This window comes from Chironomus tepperi, unplaced genomic scaffold, assembly GCF_022539635.2.
Source record: "Chironomus tepperi strain 1889 unplaced genomic scaffold, CSIRO-AGI_Ctep_v1 contig_445, whole genome shotgun sequence".
NCBI classification, from domain to species: domain Eukaryota; kingdom Metazoa; phylum Arthropoda; class Insecta; order Diptera; family Chironomidae; genus Chironomus; species Chironomus tepperi.
In genome coordinates, this window is record NW_027226567.1 from 702,791 (window position 1) to 723,807 (window position 21,017).

General features: G+C 33.7%; 7 protein-coding genes across 7 annotated transcripts; 5 read left to right on the forward strand and 2 right to left on the reverse strand.

Moving 5' to 3' along the window:
* Positions 1–704: 704 nt before the first annotated feature.
* Positions 705–5,367, forward strand: LOC139098477 (uncharacterized). The gene is made up of 4 exons (XM_070650700.1): positions 705–868; positions 1,357–1,541; positions 1,937–4,869; positions 4,930–5,367. The coding sequence occupies exons 1-4, from the start codon at positions 710–712 to the stop codon at positions 5,232–5,234; spliced, it is 3,582 nt and encodes a 1,193-aa protein (XP_070506801.1). The 5' UTR covers positions 705–709; the 3' UTR covers positions 5,235–5,367.
* On the reverse strand, positions 1,869–21,008 carry LOC139098428 (SREBP regulating gene protein). The gene is made up of 6 exons (XM_070650632.1): positions 20,810–21,008; positions 20,613–20,742; positions 20,362–20,543; positions 20,180–20,286; positions 19,799–20,116; positions 1,869–1,995 (listed from the first exon to the last, which is right to left on the reverse strand). The coding sequence occupies exons 1-5, from the start codon at positions 20,927–20,929 to the stop codon at positions 20,035–20,037; spliced, it is 621 nt and encodes a 206-aa protein (XP_070506733.1). The 5' UTR covers positions 20,930–21,008; the 3' UTR covers positions 1,869–1,995; positions 19,799–20,034.
* Positions 5,442–12,571, reverse strand: LOC139098478 (scoloptoxin SSD14-like). The gene is made up of 4 exons (XM_070650701.1): positions 11,111–12,571; positions 9,718–9,863; positions 7,247–7,488; positions 5,442–7,130 (listed from the first exon to the last, which is right to left on the reverse strand). The coding sequence occupies exons 1-4, from the start codon at positions 12,554–12,556 to the stop codon at positions 5,647–5,649; spliced, it is 3,318 nt and encodes a 1,105-aa protein (XP_070506802.1). The 5' UTR covers positions 12,557–12,571; the 3' UTR covers positions 5,442–5,646.
* On the forward strand, positions 14,060–15,269 carry LOC139098184 (probable isoaspartyl peptidase/L-asparaginase GA20639). The gene is made up of 3 exons (XM_070650311.1): positions 14,060–14,193; positions 14,250–14,856; positions 14,937–15,269. The coding sequence occupies exons 1-3, from the start codon at positions 14,083–14,085 to the stop codon at positions 15,230–15,232; spliced, it is 1,014 nt and encodes a 337-aa protein (XP_070506412.1). The 5' UTR covers positions 14,060–14,082; the 3' UTR covers positions 15,233–15,269.
* Positions 15,816–16,771, forward strand: LOC139098479 (isoaspartyl peptidase/L-asparaginase-like). The gene is made up of 2 exons (XM_070650702.1): positions 15,816–16,268; positions 16,328–16,771. The coding sequence occupies exons 1-2, from the start codon at positions 15,816–15,818 to the stop codon at positions 16,769–16,771; spliced, it is 897 nt and encodes a 298-aa protein (XP_070506803.1).
* On the forward strand, positions 17,065–18,306 carry LOC139098427 (probable isoaspartyl peptidase/L-asparaginase GA20639). The gene is made up of 2 exons (XM_070650631.1): positions 17,065–17,567; positions 17,627–18,306. Exons 1-2 carry the CDS (start codon positions 17,211–17,213, stop codon positions 18,032–18,034), a joined length of 765 nt encoding a protein of 254 aa, XP_070506732.1. The 5' UTR covers positions 17,065–17,210; the 3' UTR covers positions 18,035–18,306.
* On the forward strand, positions 18,361–19,712 carry LOC139098426 (probable isoaspartyl peptidase/L-asparaginase GA20639). The gene has a single exon (XM_070650630.1). It carries the CDS (start codon positions 18,654–18,656, stop codon positions 19,710–19,712), a length of 1,059 nt encoding a protein of 352 aa, XP_070506731.1. The 5' UTR covers positions 18,361–18,653.
* Positions 21,009–21,017: the final 9 nt, after the last annotated feature.

Below are 21,017 nucleotides of genomic sequence, written 5' to 3' on the forward strand. Positions count from 1 at the left end.
TTTGATACCAAATAATTCTTAACACAAATGTTGAACCTCTAAAAAACCCAAAAAAGTCCATAATTTCTTTTAGAGTAAATAGAAAAAAATGATTCAGTAAAATCGGGAAACTTCAACTATCACATGACATATCTAATGAAATTCCCGTCACATCAGCAAAAGATGTTTGCATGCCAAACAATTAACTCATAATAGTAAAATTGTGATAGACTCAACTATTTCGATTTAAAAAAGTATGATTTAATAATTGCTGCCAACACGAAAGCCCACCGTTGTCAATGTATGCTGATTACTATGTAGTATTAATTTACATGAAATGAAAGCCGTGCAAATTATAATATTTGTAATAAATGATCAATTTCCATTTTGATTGATGGAGAAGATAGATAAAAAAAAAATTATGATGTGGTTGTAATTCGTCATGTCATTGTTCAAAATTTATGAATATTAGTAGCAGTCGAGTGAATTTTTAAATATTGTTCCAAACATTGTTGTGCCTTTTAATCAATTCATAATACGGATATTTTTTTTTCCTTTACTTTCTTTTGACACCAGCGGAAAGAAATGAGAAATGAGATCAAACGAAAAAATTTCGCTAAAAGCCATTGCATAACATTATCGTAATTACTTTTGATACTTTTGCATGCTTCGAAAAAAAATTCCAGTTTTTTTTTTGCTTCCACTATCCGCCACCAATTACGAATATAGAATGTCTGTCTCTCTTTTTTTTCCTATATTTAAATTATTTCACAATTTATTTAATTTTTTTACCCCGCAGAGATTATTTCTTGTGGTCACATTACTTCATTGCTCGGTGATAGCCGTTAAACCTCCAAATTATATTGAGAAGCCAAAAGTTCCCGATAAGGTAAGCGCAAAAAAAATATATAAAAATAAGACCTACAATTTATCTTTCATTTTCATTTTCATTTGTTTATGTGTCGCCCCAGACAAAAGCTGTATGTATTTATGGCATCATGTTATGTGTACAGCATGCATGGCTATATCAATTTGGAAAGTGAATTTTCTGCTATACATTTAATAATATTCTCCTCTTTTGAAGATCATTAACAGTTCAACGTAACTTGAAAGACTTGTTTCATTGATTATTTCATATCCCTAACATGGCAATGATTTTTATACTTTTTTTTTTATTTTGCGTATATCCAACTTTCCTGGCGGTCGCTACATACGCGTACTTTTCATCATGTAATTCATGATAAGCACAAACGATATGCATGCAGCACATAATATGATTTATTAATTTGCAATTTCCAACACTTTGTTGTTTATCTCGCAGTCTCTCGTAGCTTGTTACTTATCCAGTCTTTTTATTTTCTTTCACTTTATATCCAGTATCCGCCGAAATATGAATACAATTATTTCATTGCAAATCGAAATAATCAGGCAGCACAAGGGCATAAAGAGATAAGATATGGTGACAATACTGCAGGCAATTATTTTGTTAATTTGCCAAAGGGTGAAAGTAAGACGATAGTCAACTACATTGCTGATGATTGGGGATTTTTTCCAATAACACGGTAAGAAACAAAAAAAAAAAACTTTTCAATTAGCATTTTCAGCTTATAAGCAGAGTTGTAGTCTTGTAGGGGTTTGGTATGAATCGGTGTGTTAGTTGTACCCATTCATACCAAAGGTACCGCTTTGGTTTCTAGTAAACTAATCCGACAGTTTAACAAGCATCAGCTCAGTTGACAGCACTCAATTACCAACTCTGCTTATAAGTAATATTAAAATCAAAGTAAGTAAAAGAAGAAATGTAAAGTATAATGTAAGTATTGAAAAAAAAAAAACCTTTCGGATACAATGGATATAACTTTCATTTAATGTAATAGCTTCTTACATTTGCGCTGTCATCGTTATCATGATATTGTTATTATAATGTACATTATTCATTTCTCTTCATCCATAATAGATACTCATCGAGTGGTCCACATCATCGCGTCTCTGGTCATTTTGCTCTCGGGCAACATGCTGTCGAGAGATTAAATCAAACAACATTGAATACCAATGAAGTTTTCAATCAATTGTCTGAGAAAAATTTAAATCAAAGGCCTCAAGAGCAAGCCGAAGCATCATATGCATCAGCCCAAATTGCTTTTGACACAAAAGTGCTACCAACGCATGTTCCAACAACATTCGATAACAACCATGGGGCAAATGTCAATACAAAACTGTATCCGCTACCACAACAAGAGCAAATTCAATTTATTCAACCGGCTAATCCAAATTTGCATTTTAATCATGCTCCACCACAATTTCATAAACACGAGCAGCATCCCGGACCATTGATTTACCATCATCCACAACAAATACCATTCATCTATGAATATGCTCAACAGAATGTTCCACAACTCAATTATTTCTATCAACAGCAAAAACCACATGAAGTGATTTATCATCAACAACCGATGGTGTCGATGGCTGAATTGAAATCACACCAACAACCAATTATTTCAATTTTTCCAACAGCTTTGCCAACACAAGCAGCAGCACCAAGCAGCGAAAATATTAATATTGTTGAAAACGGAATTAAAAATCATCAAGAAATTTCACCGACATTAAATGGGAATTTATTACAAGTTCAAACCACACCGGGAGATGTGGCAACAAATAATCAAGAAAATGCAAAAATTAGAGACGATGCACAGAAAGCCGACGAGGCGCAATTTGAAGCTCCAATTGTTGTTAGCGAAGAAAAAGACGATACGATAATTGTGAAGCAGAAATCAAATCAGCTCAAGTCATTTGAAAATTATCAGCCACAGAAGCAATTTAATGTACAAATTTTAGAAGACGAGAAAGTTCCATCAAGTACACCAAAGGTCATAAATGGTCATACAAATAGCAATAATTATCAATATTTAGTCGAAGATAAAGACCAAGATTTCTTAGGGTCAACACCATCAACATCAAAAGAAGCGCCAAGCCGACTATTTTTAAAAAACTTTAAAAAATATCATTCCGCTGAGTACTCAACAACCTCGCAATCATATTCAACGACAACAGCACGCACAACGATTGAGTCATCAAGTGATAATTGCTGCAAAAATGGAAATAATTGCTGTAACGAGAAGGAGGTGCCAATTACACCGCGTCCAATTCCAAATGCTATTCTTGCGCCCGTTCATGCTGGCGTGCGTTTATCAAACGAGAAATTGGACGATTGTATTGACGGACATGGTGCCGATAAGAAAACAATTGTGGAAGTGAGAAAAAATGTTCAAATAATTACTTCAAGGAAGCCTGCTTATGGCGATCGAATTGTTGTCTCAACACCTACACCAGTTGTTAATCAACCAATTTTCATTCAGAAAGTTCAACCTCCAGCTGTAAACCATCAAATTTTTAACCAAAACATTCAACCTCCAATTGAAAACCAGCAAATTTTCACCCAGAACATTCAACCTTCTGCTGCTTCCCAGCCAATTTTCACTCAGAAGATTCACTCTGCAGTTGAAAATCAGCCTGTAATCATTCAAAACACTTACGCTCCTGCTGTTGCTCAACCAGTTGTCATTGAAAAGATTCGTCCTCAAGTAGTTACTCAGCCTGTGATTGTTGAAAAAGTTCGTCCACAAATTGTAACACAGCCTGTGATCATTGAAAAGACTCAACCGCCTGCAGTGTTCCATCAACCCATTGTAGTTGAAAAAGAAGTCGTCAAAGAAGTTCCAGTTGATCGACCAGTCTACATTCAATCACCGCCAGAAACAAAGATTGTCGACCGGCCAGTCTACATCAAGAGCCCACCAGAAATTGTTGAAAAAGTTGTTCATCAGCCAGTCGTTAAAACAGTCGAGAAGCCAATATTCATCGAAAAAGTTGTGAAGCAGCCTGTTGAAGTCGAGAAGATTGTTGACCGTCCAGTGTACATTAAATCACCTCCAGAGACCAAAATCGTACAACAGCCAGTTATTTTTGAAAAACAAGTCATTAAAGAAGTTAAGGTTCCATATGAAAAGACAGTTTATGTAAAATCGCCACCAGAAACGAAAATTGTTCATCAACCAGTAATTCAAACAGTTGAGAAGCCAGTGTATATTGAGAAAATTGTTAAAGAACCATATGAAGTTGAAAAAATTGTTGAAAAATTCATTGATCGTCCAGTTGAGAAGATTGTCGAGAAGCCAGTCATTCATACAGTTGAGAAGATTGTAGACAGACCAGTCATTCAAACAGTCGAGAAGCCTGTGTACATTGAGAAAATCGTTGACCGTCCAGTTGAGAAAATTGTTGAAAAGCCAATCTATCAAACGGTGGAAAAGATTGTCGATCGACCAGTGATTCAGACAGTCGAAAAAATAGTTGAAAAGCCAGTTTTCCAAACCGTCGATAGGCCTGTATATATTGAGAAAATTGTCGATCGTCCAGTGGAAAAAATCGTAGAAAAGCCTATCTTCCAAACAGTTGAAAAGATCGTAGAAAAGCCAGTGATTCAAACAGTAGAGAAATTTATTGACCGTCCATATCCAGTTCCATATGCTGTACCATACGAAAAGCACATCTATCATAAACCGGATTTCCATGTGATTGCAAAAACAATTCCGAATAAGCATAAACTTTTCGATTTTGAATCATTATTTAGATTTCTCACGAAGAAAGAGGAAGTTAAGCACATTTACGTGCCTGCAAGTCCACAATATCAATTAAATCAACTCAATAAACATCAATTAATTGCATCAACATATACGACGATTGAACCAATTAAGGAATCGCCAGTTTTAGATTATAGTCGTTATGCAACATCACATCTAAATCCTATCAAGCCCGTTTATGGCGTTCCGGCATCAAGTACCGTGTTGAAACCACTCAGTAACTCTTACAGCAGTCCAGATCCCTATGCCGGTAGTTAAAATTTTTATGGAATTTGTCGATTTATGCTCAAAGCGAAATTTCTCTTTTCAGGAAGTTATACAGCATACAACTCGAATCAAGGTGTTGCTACAATTCCATCATCATGGTTGACAGACAGTATATCATCTCAGTCACAAACATCAACAATCCACAAGGATAATTATGTTGGTCCAACACCGAATAATGAAGATTATTGGGCAGTAAATGTCTCGACAAAAGATGGAATTAAATTCCGAAGAAATGTCGAGAACGGAAGAAGTTTAAGAATTGAATATGGAGGCTTTTATCCAAAACTTAATCCATCTGTTGAAATTGATCAAAATGGAACGCCGATAAAGAAAGAAGCTGAGATGTAAATCTAGTGTTTATTATTACAAAATTTGTAGACTGTTTATCTTATTTATTGTTTCTGTCTAAACATTATTTTTTTTGTACTTTTAAGTCTGTGCCATTTGTTGACTTTGTTATTGCATCTGGATGTAAAAAATTTGATGCTATATATGGTTATAAGGAGATTAATTAATTAGTTACCAATGACTGTAATTGGAATAACGCAAAATAAATTGTTATTTACCGAATTTACTTTATTGTTTATCAAAAATACATTATAATTAACATTAATCCTAGGTTTTCTAACTGTTTTAAAAATTGGTAAGTGGAAACCAAGACACCTGAACTTCATAAAGACATTACAATCTTCATAAAGCACAAACATCTCGGAAAAAACAAAATAATAGGGACAGAAAATAAATCATTTATGCTATCACATTAAAACACAACGGAACTGCCTCCTCGTCGTGGATCATATGCACTTTGTACAGAATCTTCATCAACATAAATTCCGACAAGTGCACCGAATCCAATTGATTGTGTTACTATCTCTGTTGAGTGCTTATACGTTGAATTTAATTCTTTAATAATTTCATCGTCAAATCCATCCTCGAAGTAAAGCTTATTGGGGATTAACTGATGATGCAATCTCTTTTCTGCGAATGTATTCCAAAGAGACTCTTCAGAATTGAAGAAATAGTAATTGATAATCGTGTTTGCTATTGCTGTTGTGATTCTACTGCCACCTGCACTTCCAATTACCAAATCAACATCTCCATGTTTATTTACGATGATTGTTGGAGCCATTGAAGACATTGGTCGTTTACCAGGTCGAATGAAGTTTGCTTCTGAAGGTGGAATTCCATAAATATTGACTTTTCCTGGTGTTGAGAAGTCATCCATTTCATCATTGAGAATTATTCCAGTTTTAGAACGTCTTAAAGACCCTAAAATGTAATTGATGGTGCCCGTAGCGGAAATAGCATCTCCATTTGGTGCAAGAATGCTTATGTGTGCAGTTCCATGGTCCTCTTCCGATACAAAATGTCCACCGTAGTATTCAATGTTCTCAAAAGTCCTAGTATCATTAATTTTTTTACGCATCTTATCAGCAAATACTGGATCAGTCATGTTTTGAACTAAAATTTTAGCACTTTCAACAAAATCGGGATCAGCAAGTTCAGAACGACGTGCATATGCCAATTTATATGCTTCAATAATTCTATGATATGACAATGTATCTCGTTTAAGATCAAAACCTTTCAATAAGTTCATTATAAATACTAAAACAGCACCAGAACCAGTCAAAGGCATAGAATATAATTTTTGTTCTCCTTTAAGTGTCGCTTCTACTGGTTTAACCCATTTGACTTTATAGTCTGTAAAGTCTTCTTCAGTCAATATTCCACCAAACTCTTTAATGTCATCCAACAGTTGACGACCAATTTTCCCCATTTTATAAATTGTATCAGCACCTTCCTTAGCAATTACTTCGAGTGTATCAGCTAAAGCAGGTCTTTTAACTTTATCACCAGCATTCCATATATCACCGGTTTCAGGATTTACGAAAATTTCACGAATTGAAGGAATTTCTTTAATCTCTTTTTCCTTAATTCTTAAGACTCTAGCTAAATACTCAGTAACTTCATGACCCTCACGACACAATTTAATGACAGGCTCGAATAGTTTACTCCATGGCAATTTTCCATATTTTTGATGTAATTCCCACATACCTTTTAATTCTCCAGGTACGGCAATCGACAATCCACCTTCAAGTGATGATTTTTTCGTGTCATTTACAAACATTGTCTCATATGCATTCTTTGGTGCAACTTCACGAGCGTCAAGACATTCAACAATATTCTTACTTTTTATGTAAATCGTCATATGAAAACCTCCACCAAGTCCAGTACTTTGTGGACCTAAAAAACAATTAAAATTAATTATTAATAAACAGTTTGAGGTCAAAACACAAGTTTTAGTGAAATCATAAAGCAATTGACCCCCATGTTGATATCAACATAATGTACAAACTTACATGTAATCCCTTCACATAACAATGTTGTAATTGCGGCATCAGCAACAGAACCTTTCTGTTTTAATATCGATGCTCCCATTTCAGCACATTCCTTTCCATTTGTTGCAACAGCACCGTGCATAAGTTTATGACTTGGCGTTGAGTCATTTCTAATTCCAAAATTATAAGCTGTTAGTGCACCGACTATGATGATTATCAATATGAAGATAATTATGAAAATTCGTTTACGTGAAATATTGGATCTGTAAGTAGAGGAAATTAGATTTATTGATTATTGGATATTCATAAAGGGTCAAATGAATGATAAAATTAATAAATGGGAAATTCAGATGTGACTTTTATCCAATTCCATGGTGTGTTTAGACAATTAGTAATAAATATGAGAAATAATTAGCGGCACAAAGTAAATAAAGAAAAATTCCCATCCATTCTTGACTTTTTCAATCAGCACGTAATTCATAATTTCTAAAACAAAACATTAGTTGAGTTTCTGGAAGTGATGATTGACTGAAAATTTACACAAAATAAGATTTACACTGTTTATAAATCATTGACATCAAAAGTTCAGATTTTGCCATAAAATCTTCAACTATTTTGAGGTTAATACTTCTTCCATAAAGATGTCTAACTTTATAAATAAATAGAACCATATAGTTTACTAGTCATTAAGCTTTATATCATAAATTATTTTAGGAAATCTAGTTTAGACTTTATATTCTCAGCACCATTATCATAGTATTTGTTTAAAGATCAAATATTAATAATCTTAGTCGAGTTGATCTTTAAGACTTGCAGTTCAACTGATAAAATTGTTTCAAAAGAAGTTTTTCAAGAATTTGTTTATGAGTATTTGGTTGTAAATATTGAAGTTTAAAGATCAACAATGATGAGTAAGACTAAGTTGCCATTTCTAGGTATTCTGTGGTGAATTACTTGGTTGTTTTAATGAATTTTTAAAATAATTGATCATTTTGAGCAATTAAAGTTCATTTCTAGTAGTATCATACTTGATATTTGTAATTAGTAACTGTAGCCAGCGATTGAGTCAGCTTCATGCGCAACTGGCATGAATGGATCACACTTCAAATCCAAACTCTCAAATAGCTTAATAATCAAGTATAATCCTCCACGAGCACGACTGTGACTTTGCGAAAAATTTTGTAATCATGAATTGTGTCACACTAATTGAATTTAATAGCCATTTTTTTGAATATTATCAATCTTTATTGCCCTTTAAATGCTCGATTGCCATGAAATAATCCGCAAAAAACAAGTAAAGTTTCTAAATTATAGCTTTAGCTAAAGTTGTAATTTTCGTTTAATCGCCACGCTTCCACAAAGCATTTAGATATTACACAATGTGCTAAATATTCTCATATTCCTGAATGATCATTTTAAATGATTAGAATGATAATTGTGTGAAAATTGAAATTTAATCTATGAAAATTTACAAAACATTGTGAATGATAAACTGATGTAAATTAATAAAGATCTTGATTGCATAATTTGTAAATTGGACGTTTTCAGTTGAATTCATTGATGATCTTTGATTTTTGAGGGTTTTGTGATGTTTTTTATGTGTTTAATAATGTTTGTTTTGAATGTTCGTGTGGCAGAATTTCTGAGAATGGACTAAAGTACAGTAAAGTCAATGCCTGGTTTTAATGTATATTTGTTAACTTGGATTCCTTCACTTCTAAACATTCTTGATTTAGGATTTAAATTGTTTATATTCTCACTAATTACTAAGCATTTTCAAAACCAAGTCCAAATCCCGAGATTTGTACCGACCGAGACATCATAAGACCCCTTAACAGTCTCGGTCTTGATCCCGTTTTCTACAATTTGTCGATACCGAGACCTCGGAAATCCTAATAATTACATGATAATTACAAAAATCTTGTAACAAAGGTAGTTATGACAGACGTTTAACAATATACTATATCAATGTGATCACAGGTGATGAAGTTCATGTTATTTATTGCATCAGGTGGAAAAATGATGGAATATCACTCATTTCTTGCTCCATATGTACGATTATTTTTAGTTTTTTTCGCAAAAGAAGGTTTAAATATTCAGTAGGTCCATTAATAATGTCTGCTTAAAGACGGATTCTGTCACAAAATTCAGTTGTTCTGTTTACTTCTCCCGCATTTCAAATTATTGACAATAGCGGTACAATAGAACCAAACAAAGCTTTACCAAACCAATATTTGTTTAGAACTTAGTGTAGATACATACAAAATTATGTAAATCATCATTTGTTAATAACCTTGCCAGTATAATTAATGTATAGTAAATAACACACAATGCAATATTCAATTTTAACTGAGAATCATTGTTATCTTGTTAACAAAACATCCAGAACTCTTGATTATGCTTATGAATAAATTTCAATTTGTACTTGAATCATAAAAAATAAAACTTTTGTTCCTATTTATGAATAAATTAAATTTTTTATAAAAACCTACAGATCCATTTTCGGCACTAATGTGAAATTATTAAAATATAAAAAAACCAGCACTGAACAGTTTACTCTGGTATCCGAACAGTAACTAAACAGCACGCGGTGAATAAAATACTTTTGTTTTTTTGAGTGAGAATTTGTTTGAGGCATTTAGCTCTTTCTCTCATTTCCGAAAACAAATGACGTAATGAGAATAAGAAACTTTTTAAAGGGAGCACAAAGATTTCAATGAGATATCAACAAGAGTTGGATGTTTTCTCTCTGAAAACGCCGGTTTTTGATAATAAATTATTCAACTTCAGATTTATCTCTCTCAGTAGATGTTCTTGAATGAGAACAAAACATTATCTCATAATCTGAATTCTTACCTGATTGGAGATGTAAACATCAAGGAAAGTAAACTGGTTTTGATAATGTTTTGAATGCTTTTGGATTCTATTTTGAGAAAATATTTTTGATCAGTTGTTGTGGATTGGATTCTGGTTTATAAATTTAAACTATCCTTTGGCTGCCTTCAGCATTTTGTATATTTTGATTTACTTTAGAGCTTTCAGTGGTTCCATTCATTCAATTGGCTTGTAATTTTTAAATCTCGCCTTCCCTCTCTTCTGTCAGTGACAGCAATGGAAGCAGACTCGTTGCCCCAAAATATTGTATTTGAGAATTTAATCACAAACTAAACAAGAGACAATCTCCTTACAATAATAAGTCATATGAAGAACAATAGTTGCGCTTGGATGCAATGAGTACGCTGTGCAACAGCGTTTCTTTGAAATCATATCAAATCAGTTGAGAGTTTTGAATTTTTTAATGCAGTCTTACTGTAATAAATTAATGCAAAACCCTAGTGAAGAACCCTAGCAAAACTGGAGTGAACAAATGTAAAGAGCAAGATATAATCTTGTACAAAAAACTCAAATTAGCAAATTCAGGAGAAAATCGTTCAATTCTGAAGAATCGCGATATAAATAAATACCAAATTCTAAAAAAAATTTTGAATGGAGTCCTGACCTACGATATTTTAAACGGAATCAATCCATTTTGATAAAATTAAAGGCGCCATTTAGAATTCTTCAGAATCAAAATAAAGGTTCATTGACATTGATTATTCAAAACGGCATTGTTGAGACTCTCAATTTAAATGAAAAGTAAATGCTTATCAACAAAAAGTGTAGTAAAAACCAACATCGAACCTAATAGCGAATCAAATCAAAACAAAATTACATTTAATTCAATAATTTTTTATTTAAAATAAAATTTTGTCACAAAGTTTTTAAATTGAAAAATCAAATCAGTCTACCAAGTTTTTGACTCTCTCTTAGACATTAGATGCCCATAAATAAGCGACACCTTTACAATGTAATTTTTATGCGATAATTATTCAATGTTTCGCATTAAAATACCACAGCGCTACCACCTCTTCTCGGATCATATGCGCTTTGTACGGAATCTTTGCCAACATAAATTCCAACGAGTGCACCGAATCCAATTGTTTGTGTGACTTTCTCTATTGAGTGATTGAGTGTTCCATTCAATTCTTTTATGATTTGAGCATCGAAACCTTCTTCATAAAGAAGTTTATTAGGAATCAATTGATGGTGCAATCTCTTGGCAGCAAATGTCTCTTCTAATGATTCTTCAGAATTAAAGAAATAGTAATTGATGATCGTGTTTGCTATTGATGTTGTGATTCTACTGCCACCTGCACTTCCAATAACCATTTCAACATTGCCATTTTTATTAACAATAATAGTTGGAGCCATTGAGGACATTGGCCGTTTGCCAGGTCGAATGAAGTTTGCCTCTGAAGGTGGAATTCCATAAACATTGGGACTTCCTGGTATTGAGAAGTCGTCCATTTCATCATTAAGGATTATTCCAGTTTTAGAACGTCTTAAAGATCCTAAAATGTAATTTATGGTACCCGTAGCGGAAATAGCATCTCCATTTGGTGCAAGAATACTGATTTGAGCAGTTCCATGATCATCTGCAGGCATGTAATTTCCACCATAATATGCAATGTCATCATAAGACTTCTTGCTATCAATTTTCTTACGAACGATATCTGCATATGCCTGACTAGTCATATTGAAAACTAAACCTTTTGCACTTTCAACAAAATCGGGATCTCCAAGCTCAGAACGACGTCCATATGCCAATTTAATTGCTTCAATGATCCGATGATATGACAATGTATCTTTCTTAAGGTCAAATCCTTTCAATAAATTCATCACCATTACTAAAATAGCACCAGAACCAGATAAAGGCATAGAATATAATTTTTGTCCATCCCTCAAAGTGGTTTGAACTGGATTTACCCATTTGACTTTATAATCAATAAAGTCTTCTTCAGTCAATATTCCACCCCATTCTTTAATGTCATCCAGCAGTTGACGACCAACTTTTCCAATTTTATAAACAGTATCGGCACCTTCCTTAGCAATTATCTCAAGTGTATCAGCTAATGCTGGTCGTTTTAGCTTTTCTCCTTCATTCCATATTTCATTAGTGGCAGGGTTAACAAAAATTTCACGAAGTGACGGAATTTCTTTGATTTCCTTTTCCTTAAGTCTCAAAACTCTGGCTAAATACTCAGTAACTTCATGACCCTCACGACACAATTTAATGACAGGCTCGAACAGTTTACTCCACGACAACTTTCCATATTTCTTGTGTAGTTCCCACATTCCTTTTAATTCTCCAGGCACGGCAATCGACAATCCACCTTCAAGTGATGACTTTTTCGTGTCATTTACAAACATTGTCTCATATGCATTCTTTGGTGCAACTTCACGAGCGTCAAGACATTCGACTAAATTTCTATTCTTGATGTAAATTGTCATATGGAAGCCTCCACCCAGACCAGTACTTTGTGGACCTATAGATCATTTTTATCGAGTGATTTAGTGATTAAAGCATCAAGAATTTTAAGTTTCAATAAAATCGACTTAAGTATTGGCATCGACTCATTTAATTCTAGCATAGAGTACACAGAAACTTTCTTACATGTAATTCCCTCACAAAGCAATGTTGTGACAGCAGCATCAGCCACAGAACCGCGTTGCTTTAAAATGTCAGCTCCCATTTCAGCACATTCTTTTCCGTTTGATGCAACAGCACCTTGCCTAGGTGTTTTTCGAGTAAAAATTTGTGCATTTTTAACTGCGATAATTTGTGATGCTTGTCCGACAGCAATTAATAGAAAGAGAACGACAAACATTCGTTTAAATAGTAAACTGGCACTAAGGAAGAGAAAATTGGAAAATTGTAGTTCCATTTTTAACGGATATTTTCCATAATTTATTGTTTTTTCTGTGTAAATATTTTTTGTTCAACTAAATATTTATTCTCGAGCTTAATGATCCATAATACTCACGTATACATGTGTGGAGTACTGATTTAACTCAAACAGCAAAATACTCAGTTCCACACGATGACCAAAAAATAACTAAAATTTACTCAGTTGATGCTCCTTCTTTTATAGACCAGAAATTTTGACTGTTTAAAGTGGAAGGAAGGATTTTAGGAAGCAAAAAATGCTAAACTAGTTATCGTATTCCTTCGGGGCTGGATATTTAACTGCATGACATTATTAGCCTGTCTATTTTTAAATTTGGTGTACTTTAGACTGGTTGGGACTAGTTATAGCCGGTTGAGTTCAAAAATTACGTTTTTGATATGTTTAACTCCTTAATTTCTCCTCAGATCTCTTCTGAATGGTCACCCAATATTCACAAGTTGAAGTAAATCCAGCAACTGAACAGCAATTTGTTGTGAACTCTTCATCAAGCTTTCTGGACACTTTCAGCGATTTCCGTACTAGATTTCGTTCGATTGTTACTAATTCCGATATTTTTTGCTATCATTTCTATGCTCATATAAATCATTTGAATATTCAGCAGCAAAAAGTTTGTCACATTAATTCCATGTTTTTTCCATCAATGATCTTAAATGCGGCTGCTGGTATTTTTTATTTCACACATAAATTCACACGTTAATCGCTTCACTAAACTTTTCTGTTTTATTATTAATAGGAGACCGATTATTGGTAATTGAATTAAATGACTGATTCTTACTTCCCTGGCAGTACAGATCAAGTGTGATCCATGACTGATAATATTAAATATTTTACAGCTTAGAACTGAATTTGTGATTAAAAATTAATCTGATGGATGATGTTCATGATTAAATTGGGAAGAATTTTGCAATTGACTTGATAATTGCTGTTTTACACCACTTCACGTTTAATCATTAAAAGTTTATGACTTATTATCTAATCACAGCAATTTAAAGATAAGTGAAATCAATTTGACCATTAATTGTTATCACTGGCACGATAAGTCAGTTAATTCTCAGCACTCAATTAATAATGAAGCAATTAATTTTCATTCAGTCTTGTTTTATTTTATTTATAGCTTGTCAAGCTATTGATCCTACTGTCATTTGTCATGGGGGTGCAGGATCAGTTGATCCAAGTCGAGTAAGTAAACAGTACAAAATTTTACCATTTTTCAGCTCACAAATCCTATTTTACAGTATGTAGGAAAGTTCAAAGGAACAGTCTTAGCTGTACAACTCGGATATCAAAAACTTAAAGAAAGTGGAAATGCATTGGATGCTGTTGAGATTGCAATTAAAAGCATGGAAGTTGATGAAAATTTTAATGCTGGTTATGGAGCAGTATTGACAAGTGACGGAGAAGTTGAAATGGATGCATGCATTATGGATGGTTCCAATATGAAAGTTGGTGCCATCACTGGAATGCAAGACATTTTTCATCCAATTACATTAGCAAGACGTGTCATGGAAAAGACAAAATATAATTTCCTTGGACCTAAAGGTGCTATGGATTTGGCAAAAAAGGAAGGTTTCGAATTTCTTCCAAAAGGAACTTTAGCTACGCAAAGAGCAAAAGACTCATTGGAAAGATGGAGACAAGCTCAAAATGTATCACTTGGTGAAATGGTAGGAGAAGGTGGAACTGTCGGTTGCGTAGCTATTGACGCAAATGGAAATGTGGTTGCTGGAACATCCACAGGGGGATTGACTGGTAAAATGCCTGGAAGAATTGGCGACACACCAATTGTAGGTGCTGGAACGTATGCTGATAATTACATGGGAGGTTTGTCTGCTACAGGAACAGGTAAATTCAGTTTAACCGCAGTAGTTGAGCATTATAAATTTATATTCATAAATTATGTTCTTCTTTAAACAACTCTAAAGGCGAAGTAATCATGAAATCAGTCCTGATCTACGACATTTTAAAACGAGTTAACCTAACAGAAATTACTATTCAGAAAGCAGCACAAGATGCATGTGACGAAATGTTAGAAAGATATGAAGACGACGGTGGAGTCATTGGTGTCGATCGATATGGAAATACAGCTATAGCATTCTCATCCGAACAAATGTCTTGGGCTTACCAGAACAAGGATAATGAAATTCATTACGGAATCAATAAAGGAGACGATTTTCTTTACAATATTGCAGAATGTAAGAACAAAAATTGTTTCGTTTAGTTTAAAAATAAAAGTCAGTTGATAATGTGTACAATCAGTTGCGTAATCTTTTTTTGAGTGCTGAAATATTCGAGTGGGTGAATTTTAGGTAGATTACTGACAAGGGCGAATCCAGAAGAGGTTTCAATTCTAAACTGAAGTCTATTGATTTTCTAGCCTATGCTTCTTTTCAGGAACTAAGTTATAACTACTGAATTTCAGGAGCTTTTATAATGGAGGATCATTTACTAACCAGTAACGTCTACTAAAACTAACTTTATGGTATATAACACATTATATGGCACAAATTATTATATGGAAATTGAACTATACTTTAATAAGATTAGATCCAGTTTAATTCAGTGAGAATATATAAGTCACTGAAAAATTTACAACCTGGCCCATTTTGATTAGAACTTTGTAAATCCACTTCGATCAGTTCTAGTCAAAAGCATGAAGTATTTACTTCTCATTTCCTTAACTTTCGGTTTCTATTCCCTCAGTCAAGCTGCAAAACCCGCTATTTTCTGTCATGGAGGTGCAGGAATCATACCAAAACACAGGGTATAGCTTAACAATAATTTAAGAACAAGATTACTCTTCAATGGAACTCTTCTTAACTTTCCAGGTCGATGGAAAAAATAAAGGAGCAATTTTATCAGTCAAGACTGGATATAAAATATTACAAGCAGGTGGAAGTGCTCTAGAAGCAGTTGAAAAAGCCATTCATGTAATGGAAGCAGATACAAATTTCAACGCAGGCAATGGATCTGTATTAAGCGAAGATGGTGAAGTTGAAATGGACGCTTGCATCATGGATGGATCAAATATGAAAGTCGGTGCTGTTACAGCCATCAAGAATATTTTACATCCAATTTCATTAGCAAGAGCTGTGATGGAAAAGACATTTTATAACTTCTTGGGCGCAAAAGGAGCAATGACTTTGGCAATCAATCAGAGTTTTCCAATTCTTGAACCTGGAGAACTAGTGACACAAGCTGCACGAGATGCACTGGCAAGATATTTGCTGACCAGAGATCCAACAATTAAGGAAAATGTTTGTAGAAGAAGATTAAATTTAATTTTGAAGATTTTTAAAATCATGGAAATTTATAGATCGGTGAAGGTGGAACTGTCGGATGTGTTGCAAGAGACTCTAAAGGAAATCTTGCGGCTGGAACTTCAACAGGTGGTTTGGTCGGAAAATTATCTGGAAGAATTGGTGATACACCGATTGTAGGTGGAGGAACTTATGCTGACAACAAAATGGGTGCTATGTCAGCTACTGGAACCGGTGAAGTCATCATGAAAGCAGTCTTAGTTTTTGATATATTACGGACAGCAAGCCTGACTAAAGAAAGTCTTAACAATGTAGCAGCTCAAAAAGTTAAAGAAATGATGGATCGATACAACGGAGATGGTGGTGTGATAGGAATAGATAGGAATGGACGATTTGCAATGGCATTCTCATCTCCTCAAATGTCATGGGCCAGTCAAAATTCAATCGACAAAATTCATTATGGAGTTAATCCTGGCGAAAATTTCATTACAAGAGCCTGAAGTATTTTTTAAAAATAAGAACCTGATCTCAGTGAGAATTATGAGAGAACATGTCAAGCTGAGAACGGAGAGTCAAAAAATAAAGCAAATTCTCTCACAAAATTCTCTTCTTATCTTGTTTTGTTTTCCTTTCTGTAGTCTTCATTTGACTTTCAAACAATTAAAAGCGCAAAAATTTAATTTCTTGATAAAATTCACAAAAAATTGTAATAAAAAATGGAACCGATTGTTTTAGTTCATGGTGGTGCAGGTAAATTAATCAATTAGACCGACTTAAATCAAGCATATTAAATTGTGTATGTAAACAAATACAGGAGATATTCCACAATCGAGAGTTCAAGGAAAGTTACGGGGAGTTCGACAAGCAGCACAAATTGGACATTATGTTTTAACTCAAACTTTAAGTGTATTAGATGCTGTCGAAGCGGCAGTAAAGCATATGGAACTAGATGGTGATTTTAATGCCGGTTATGGAAGTGTCTTAACAACTGAGAAAACTGTCGAAATGGAAGCATCAGTTATGGATGGGAAAACATTGAAAGCCGGTTGTGTAACTGGAGTTGTTGACATTATGCATCCAATTACAGCTGCACGTAAAGTTATGGAGAAAACTCCACATAACTTCCTTGGATTTCATGGTGCTAATAATTTTGTGCGGCAACAAGGTTTTGAGATTCTAAAGCCTGATGCTTTAGTGACTGATCAGGCATTGGATGCCCTTGAGAATTGGAAAGAGGAACAAAAAACAGGAATAACTAAATTTGCAAAGACTGAGATAGGACATAGGAAGGATGAGGTGAGAATAGCAGTTCTGTAATAAGTCCTTATCCTTAAAGGATATATCTAATATTGTAGAGAGGAGACACAGTTGGTGCTGTTGCCATTGATCAATATGGGAATATTGCTGTAGCAACATCGACAGGAGGAATTACAGGTAAATTGCCAGGACGAATTGGCGACACACCAGTCTTAGGAGGCGGAACTTACTGTGACAATCGATATGGAGGAGTTTCAACGACTGGACATGGCGAAACAATCATGAAAGCCTGTCTAGCACACGACATCGTTAAGCGCATTGACTACCTCGGTGAAGATGCACAGACTGCAACAGAAACTGCATGTAAAAACATGACAGACAGATTTTTAGGAACCGGCGGTGCCATAACAATTGACAGTAAAGGAAAGGTTGGCATATCGTTTACATCACGTCGGATGGTAAGCAAACAACTCGAAAGATATGAACAGAAAATTATCAAAATTTAATATTTGCAGGCATGGGCTTATCAGAAATTAAATATTATGCATTACGGCATCGAAAAGGATGATCATTTTGAACAGATTGTGGTACAAATTCAATACTGTGACTTGTAATTATTGTATATCATTATGTTCTCATTTTTGTTACAGGAGCAATCAGAAGTTGAATCATTAATTGCTGGAAAGTCCAACTAACTGTCTCATTTCATCAAAATCATTTCATTTGTTGACTAACATTGAATTCTCATAATTAAAATAATAAATTTTTTTAAAAAGGACGCATAGCTTCCGCCTTTTTATTCTACAGCATCTCGGTGTCAATTACTTAATTCTGTCATAAGACTTACTTATTTACTAATTAATCAACTCAAAATAGACATTAATTGCCATTTAAAATAGGTATATCCCATAAAAATATAATTAATCCTAAAAATAGACCAAAACGTGCCAGACTAACCTTGAACCACAAAAATATCATCGACTGATAGTGAAAAAGTCATTACATCATTCGGAAATGCATCAAAAACAAAATAACAGAAAGTAAACATCGCACAGACGATGAGTCAAAAATAGATCAAAGAAGAGAAAATGCGAAAAGATTTTCATTCATGAATTTCATTTGAAGATGAGCTTCAGTATTAGATACGAAATGAAAGAGAAAACAAGGAAGGAAAAGCTAATTGAAAGGAAAGTTGTGAAAAATATTGAGCCATGTCTTATTGTACATGGAGGTGCAGGAACAATACCACAAAGTCGTGAGGAAGGAAAAGTCAAGGGTGTTAAAAAATCGGTATATTATGGATATAAAACACTAATAGAAACAGAAAATGCACTTCTGGCTGTGGAAAAAGCTGTCAATGTTATGGAATTGGATGAATACTTTAATGCTGGCTATGGAAGTGTATTGACGCAAGAAGGAAATGTGGAAATGGATGCAAGTATTATGTGCGGAAGAACATTAAATTTTGGCGCCGTTAGTATAGTCAAGGATGTTCTATATCCAATATCATTAGCGAAATTAGTCATGCAGAAATCTCGTCATAAATTTCTCTGTGAAGACGGTGCAGTAACGTTTGCAAGACGAAACGGAATGAGAATTTTATATCCACCAGGACAGTTAGTTACAGATTTCACATCTAATTTTATGCAGACATTCGTCAATGAACAGTTTTCAAAAACAGATAAATTGAAAGATCACGAAAAGAAATTTGAAGCAATTGGAGAAACAGGAACTGTCGGAGCTGTTGCAATTGATAGAATTGGCAACATTGCAGTTGCGACATCGACTGGCGGTATAGGTGGAAAAATGCCTGGACGAATTGGTGACACACCAGTTATTGGATCAGGAACTTATTGTGATAATAAATTTGCAGGAATCTCAACAACTGGTCATGGAGATATTTTAATGAGAGCATGTATAGCACATGACGTTGTAAAGAGAATGGATTATCTTAAGGAAGACATACAGACTGCCTCAGAAAATGCTTGTAAGAGAATGTTAGATGATTTCAAAGGAACTGGAGGATTAGTTGGAATTGATACAAATGGACAGATTGGAATGACATTCACTAGTCAGAGAATGGCGTGGGCTTATCAAAGAGGAAATCAACTTCATTATGGAATTAAAAAGAAAAATGATTTTATACAGCAAGTGGATGATGATGATTTTAGTGATTTTGAATAATGTCAGCTGATAAACAGCTTTTGAAATTAAGTCATTTAACAGTGTAAAAGATGTTAATTATTTGACAAAATATAAGATTGACTCACCTATCTAATTGTTGATATTTATATCCAGGTGACACCCTATATCGAAACTGTGACATTTGACGACTAAAATTACTTTGAGCCATTATTTATAACTATTTTTTGATATCAGTCATTAATCTTATCCGTTGATTATTTCGACTTCACTATTCTAATTTTAATGTCTTTAATTTTTTTTTTCTTTTGGCACTTTAAAAATAATTTTTTTTTATTATTATTTTGATTTTTATGAATTTTTTCTAATCGTGAGGCTCTGTTTTCATAAAACAATGTTTCTTGGGTGACTTGTAGTAGTGTTCATTCACTACACTTTGACTATTACTGTAAAATTAATAAAAAATACACTTAAAACAATTAAATCTCTCAATTAATACTCTCACTTACCTCCTACAAATCGATAAACACAAATCAAATTGATCTTTTACACTTAAAAATAGTAATTTTTGTCTATCATTCTGTGCCTGTGCGATAGCTTTTTGCAGCAGCGGAACCTAGTGAATGAAATGAATAAAATAACTTTGTCAATATTTGTGACTGTAGGTAAGTTATAATAATTGTGTATTTACGTTATCTGGATTTAGACAGCAGCTGACACAATGCTCATAAACTTCACAGCACTTTGAGACGTCATCGCATGTTTCACAGTAATAAATGTGTGTATTTTCAGCTTGAATGTTACAACATCCAGTAATCTTTAAATCGTCCCTTGAGCACAAAAATCCTCTCTCGTCAACTATGAGATTTATGCCTAATGATTGTAAATAATGTAATTAAAATGTCATTAGAGGATAATTAGTTGCACAATTTAAGGAAATACCTTGCTGAGAATTTTTGCAAACTTCACTGTCCGTCAAATTGTATTCCTTTAAGGATCTCCAAATTAATGGTGAATCTCGTTTATAATTAATCTCCTCAAATTCACCGTCGTCGTCTTGAAATTTACGATTCTATGCATGAATAATAGAGAGAAAATAATTAGTGAAAGTTAATTTTTATGAATTAAAATATTCATACAATTCTTATTAGTTGCAAAGCATTGAATTGAAGCAAGAAATATGCTAATGAAAATAAAAATATTAATGACAGAACAACACGTTTCCGAAAAAAGCACAAGATTTTGATATAAACTTCCATGAATGCTGGATTTTACAATTTAATTAAATTTCGCATTTTAATGTCAAAAAAATTCTCTTTATTTACGTAGATCAGCGTAGTTTCAAAG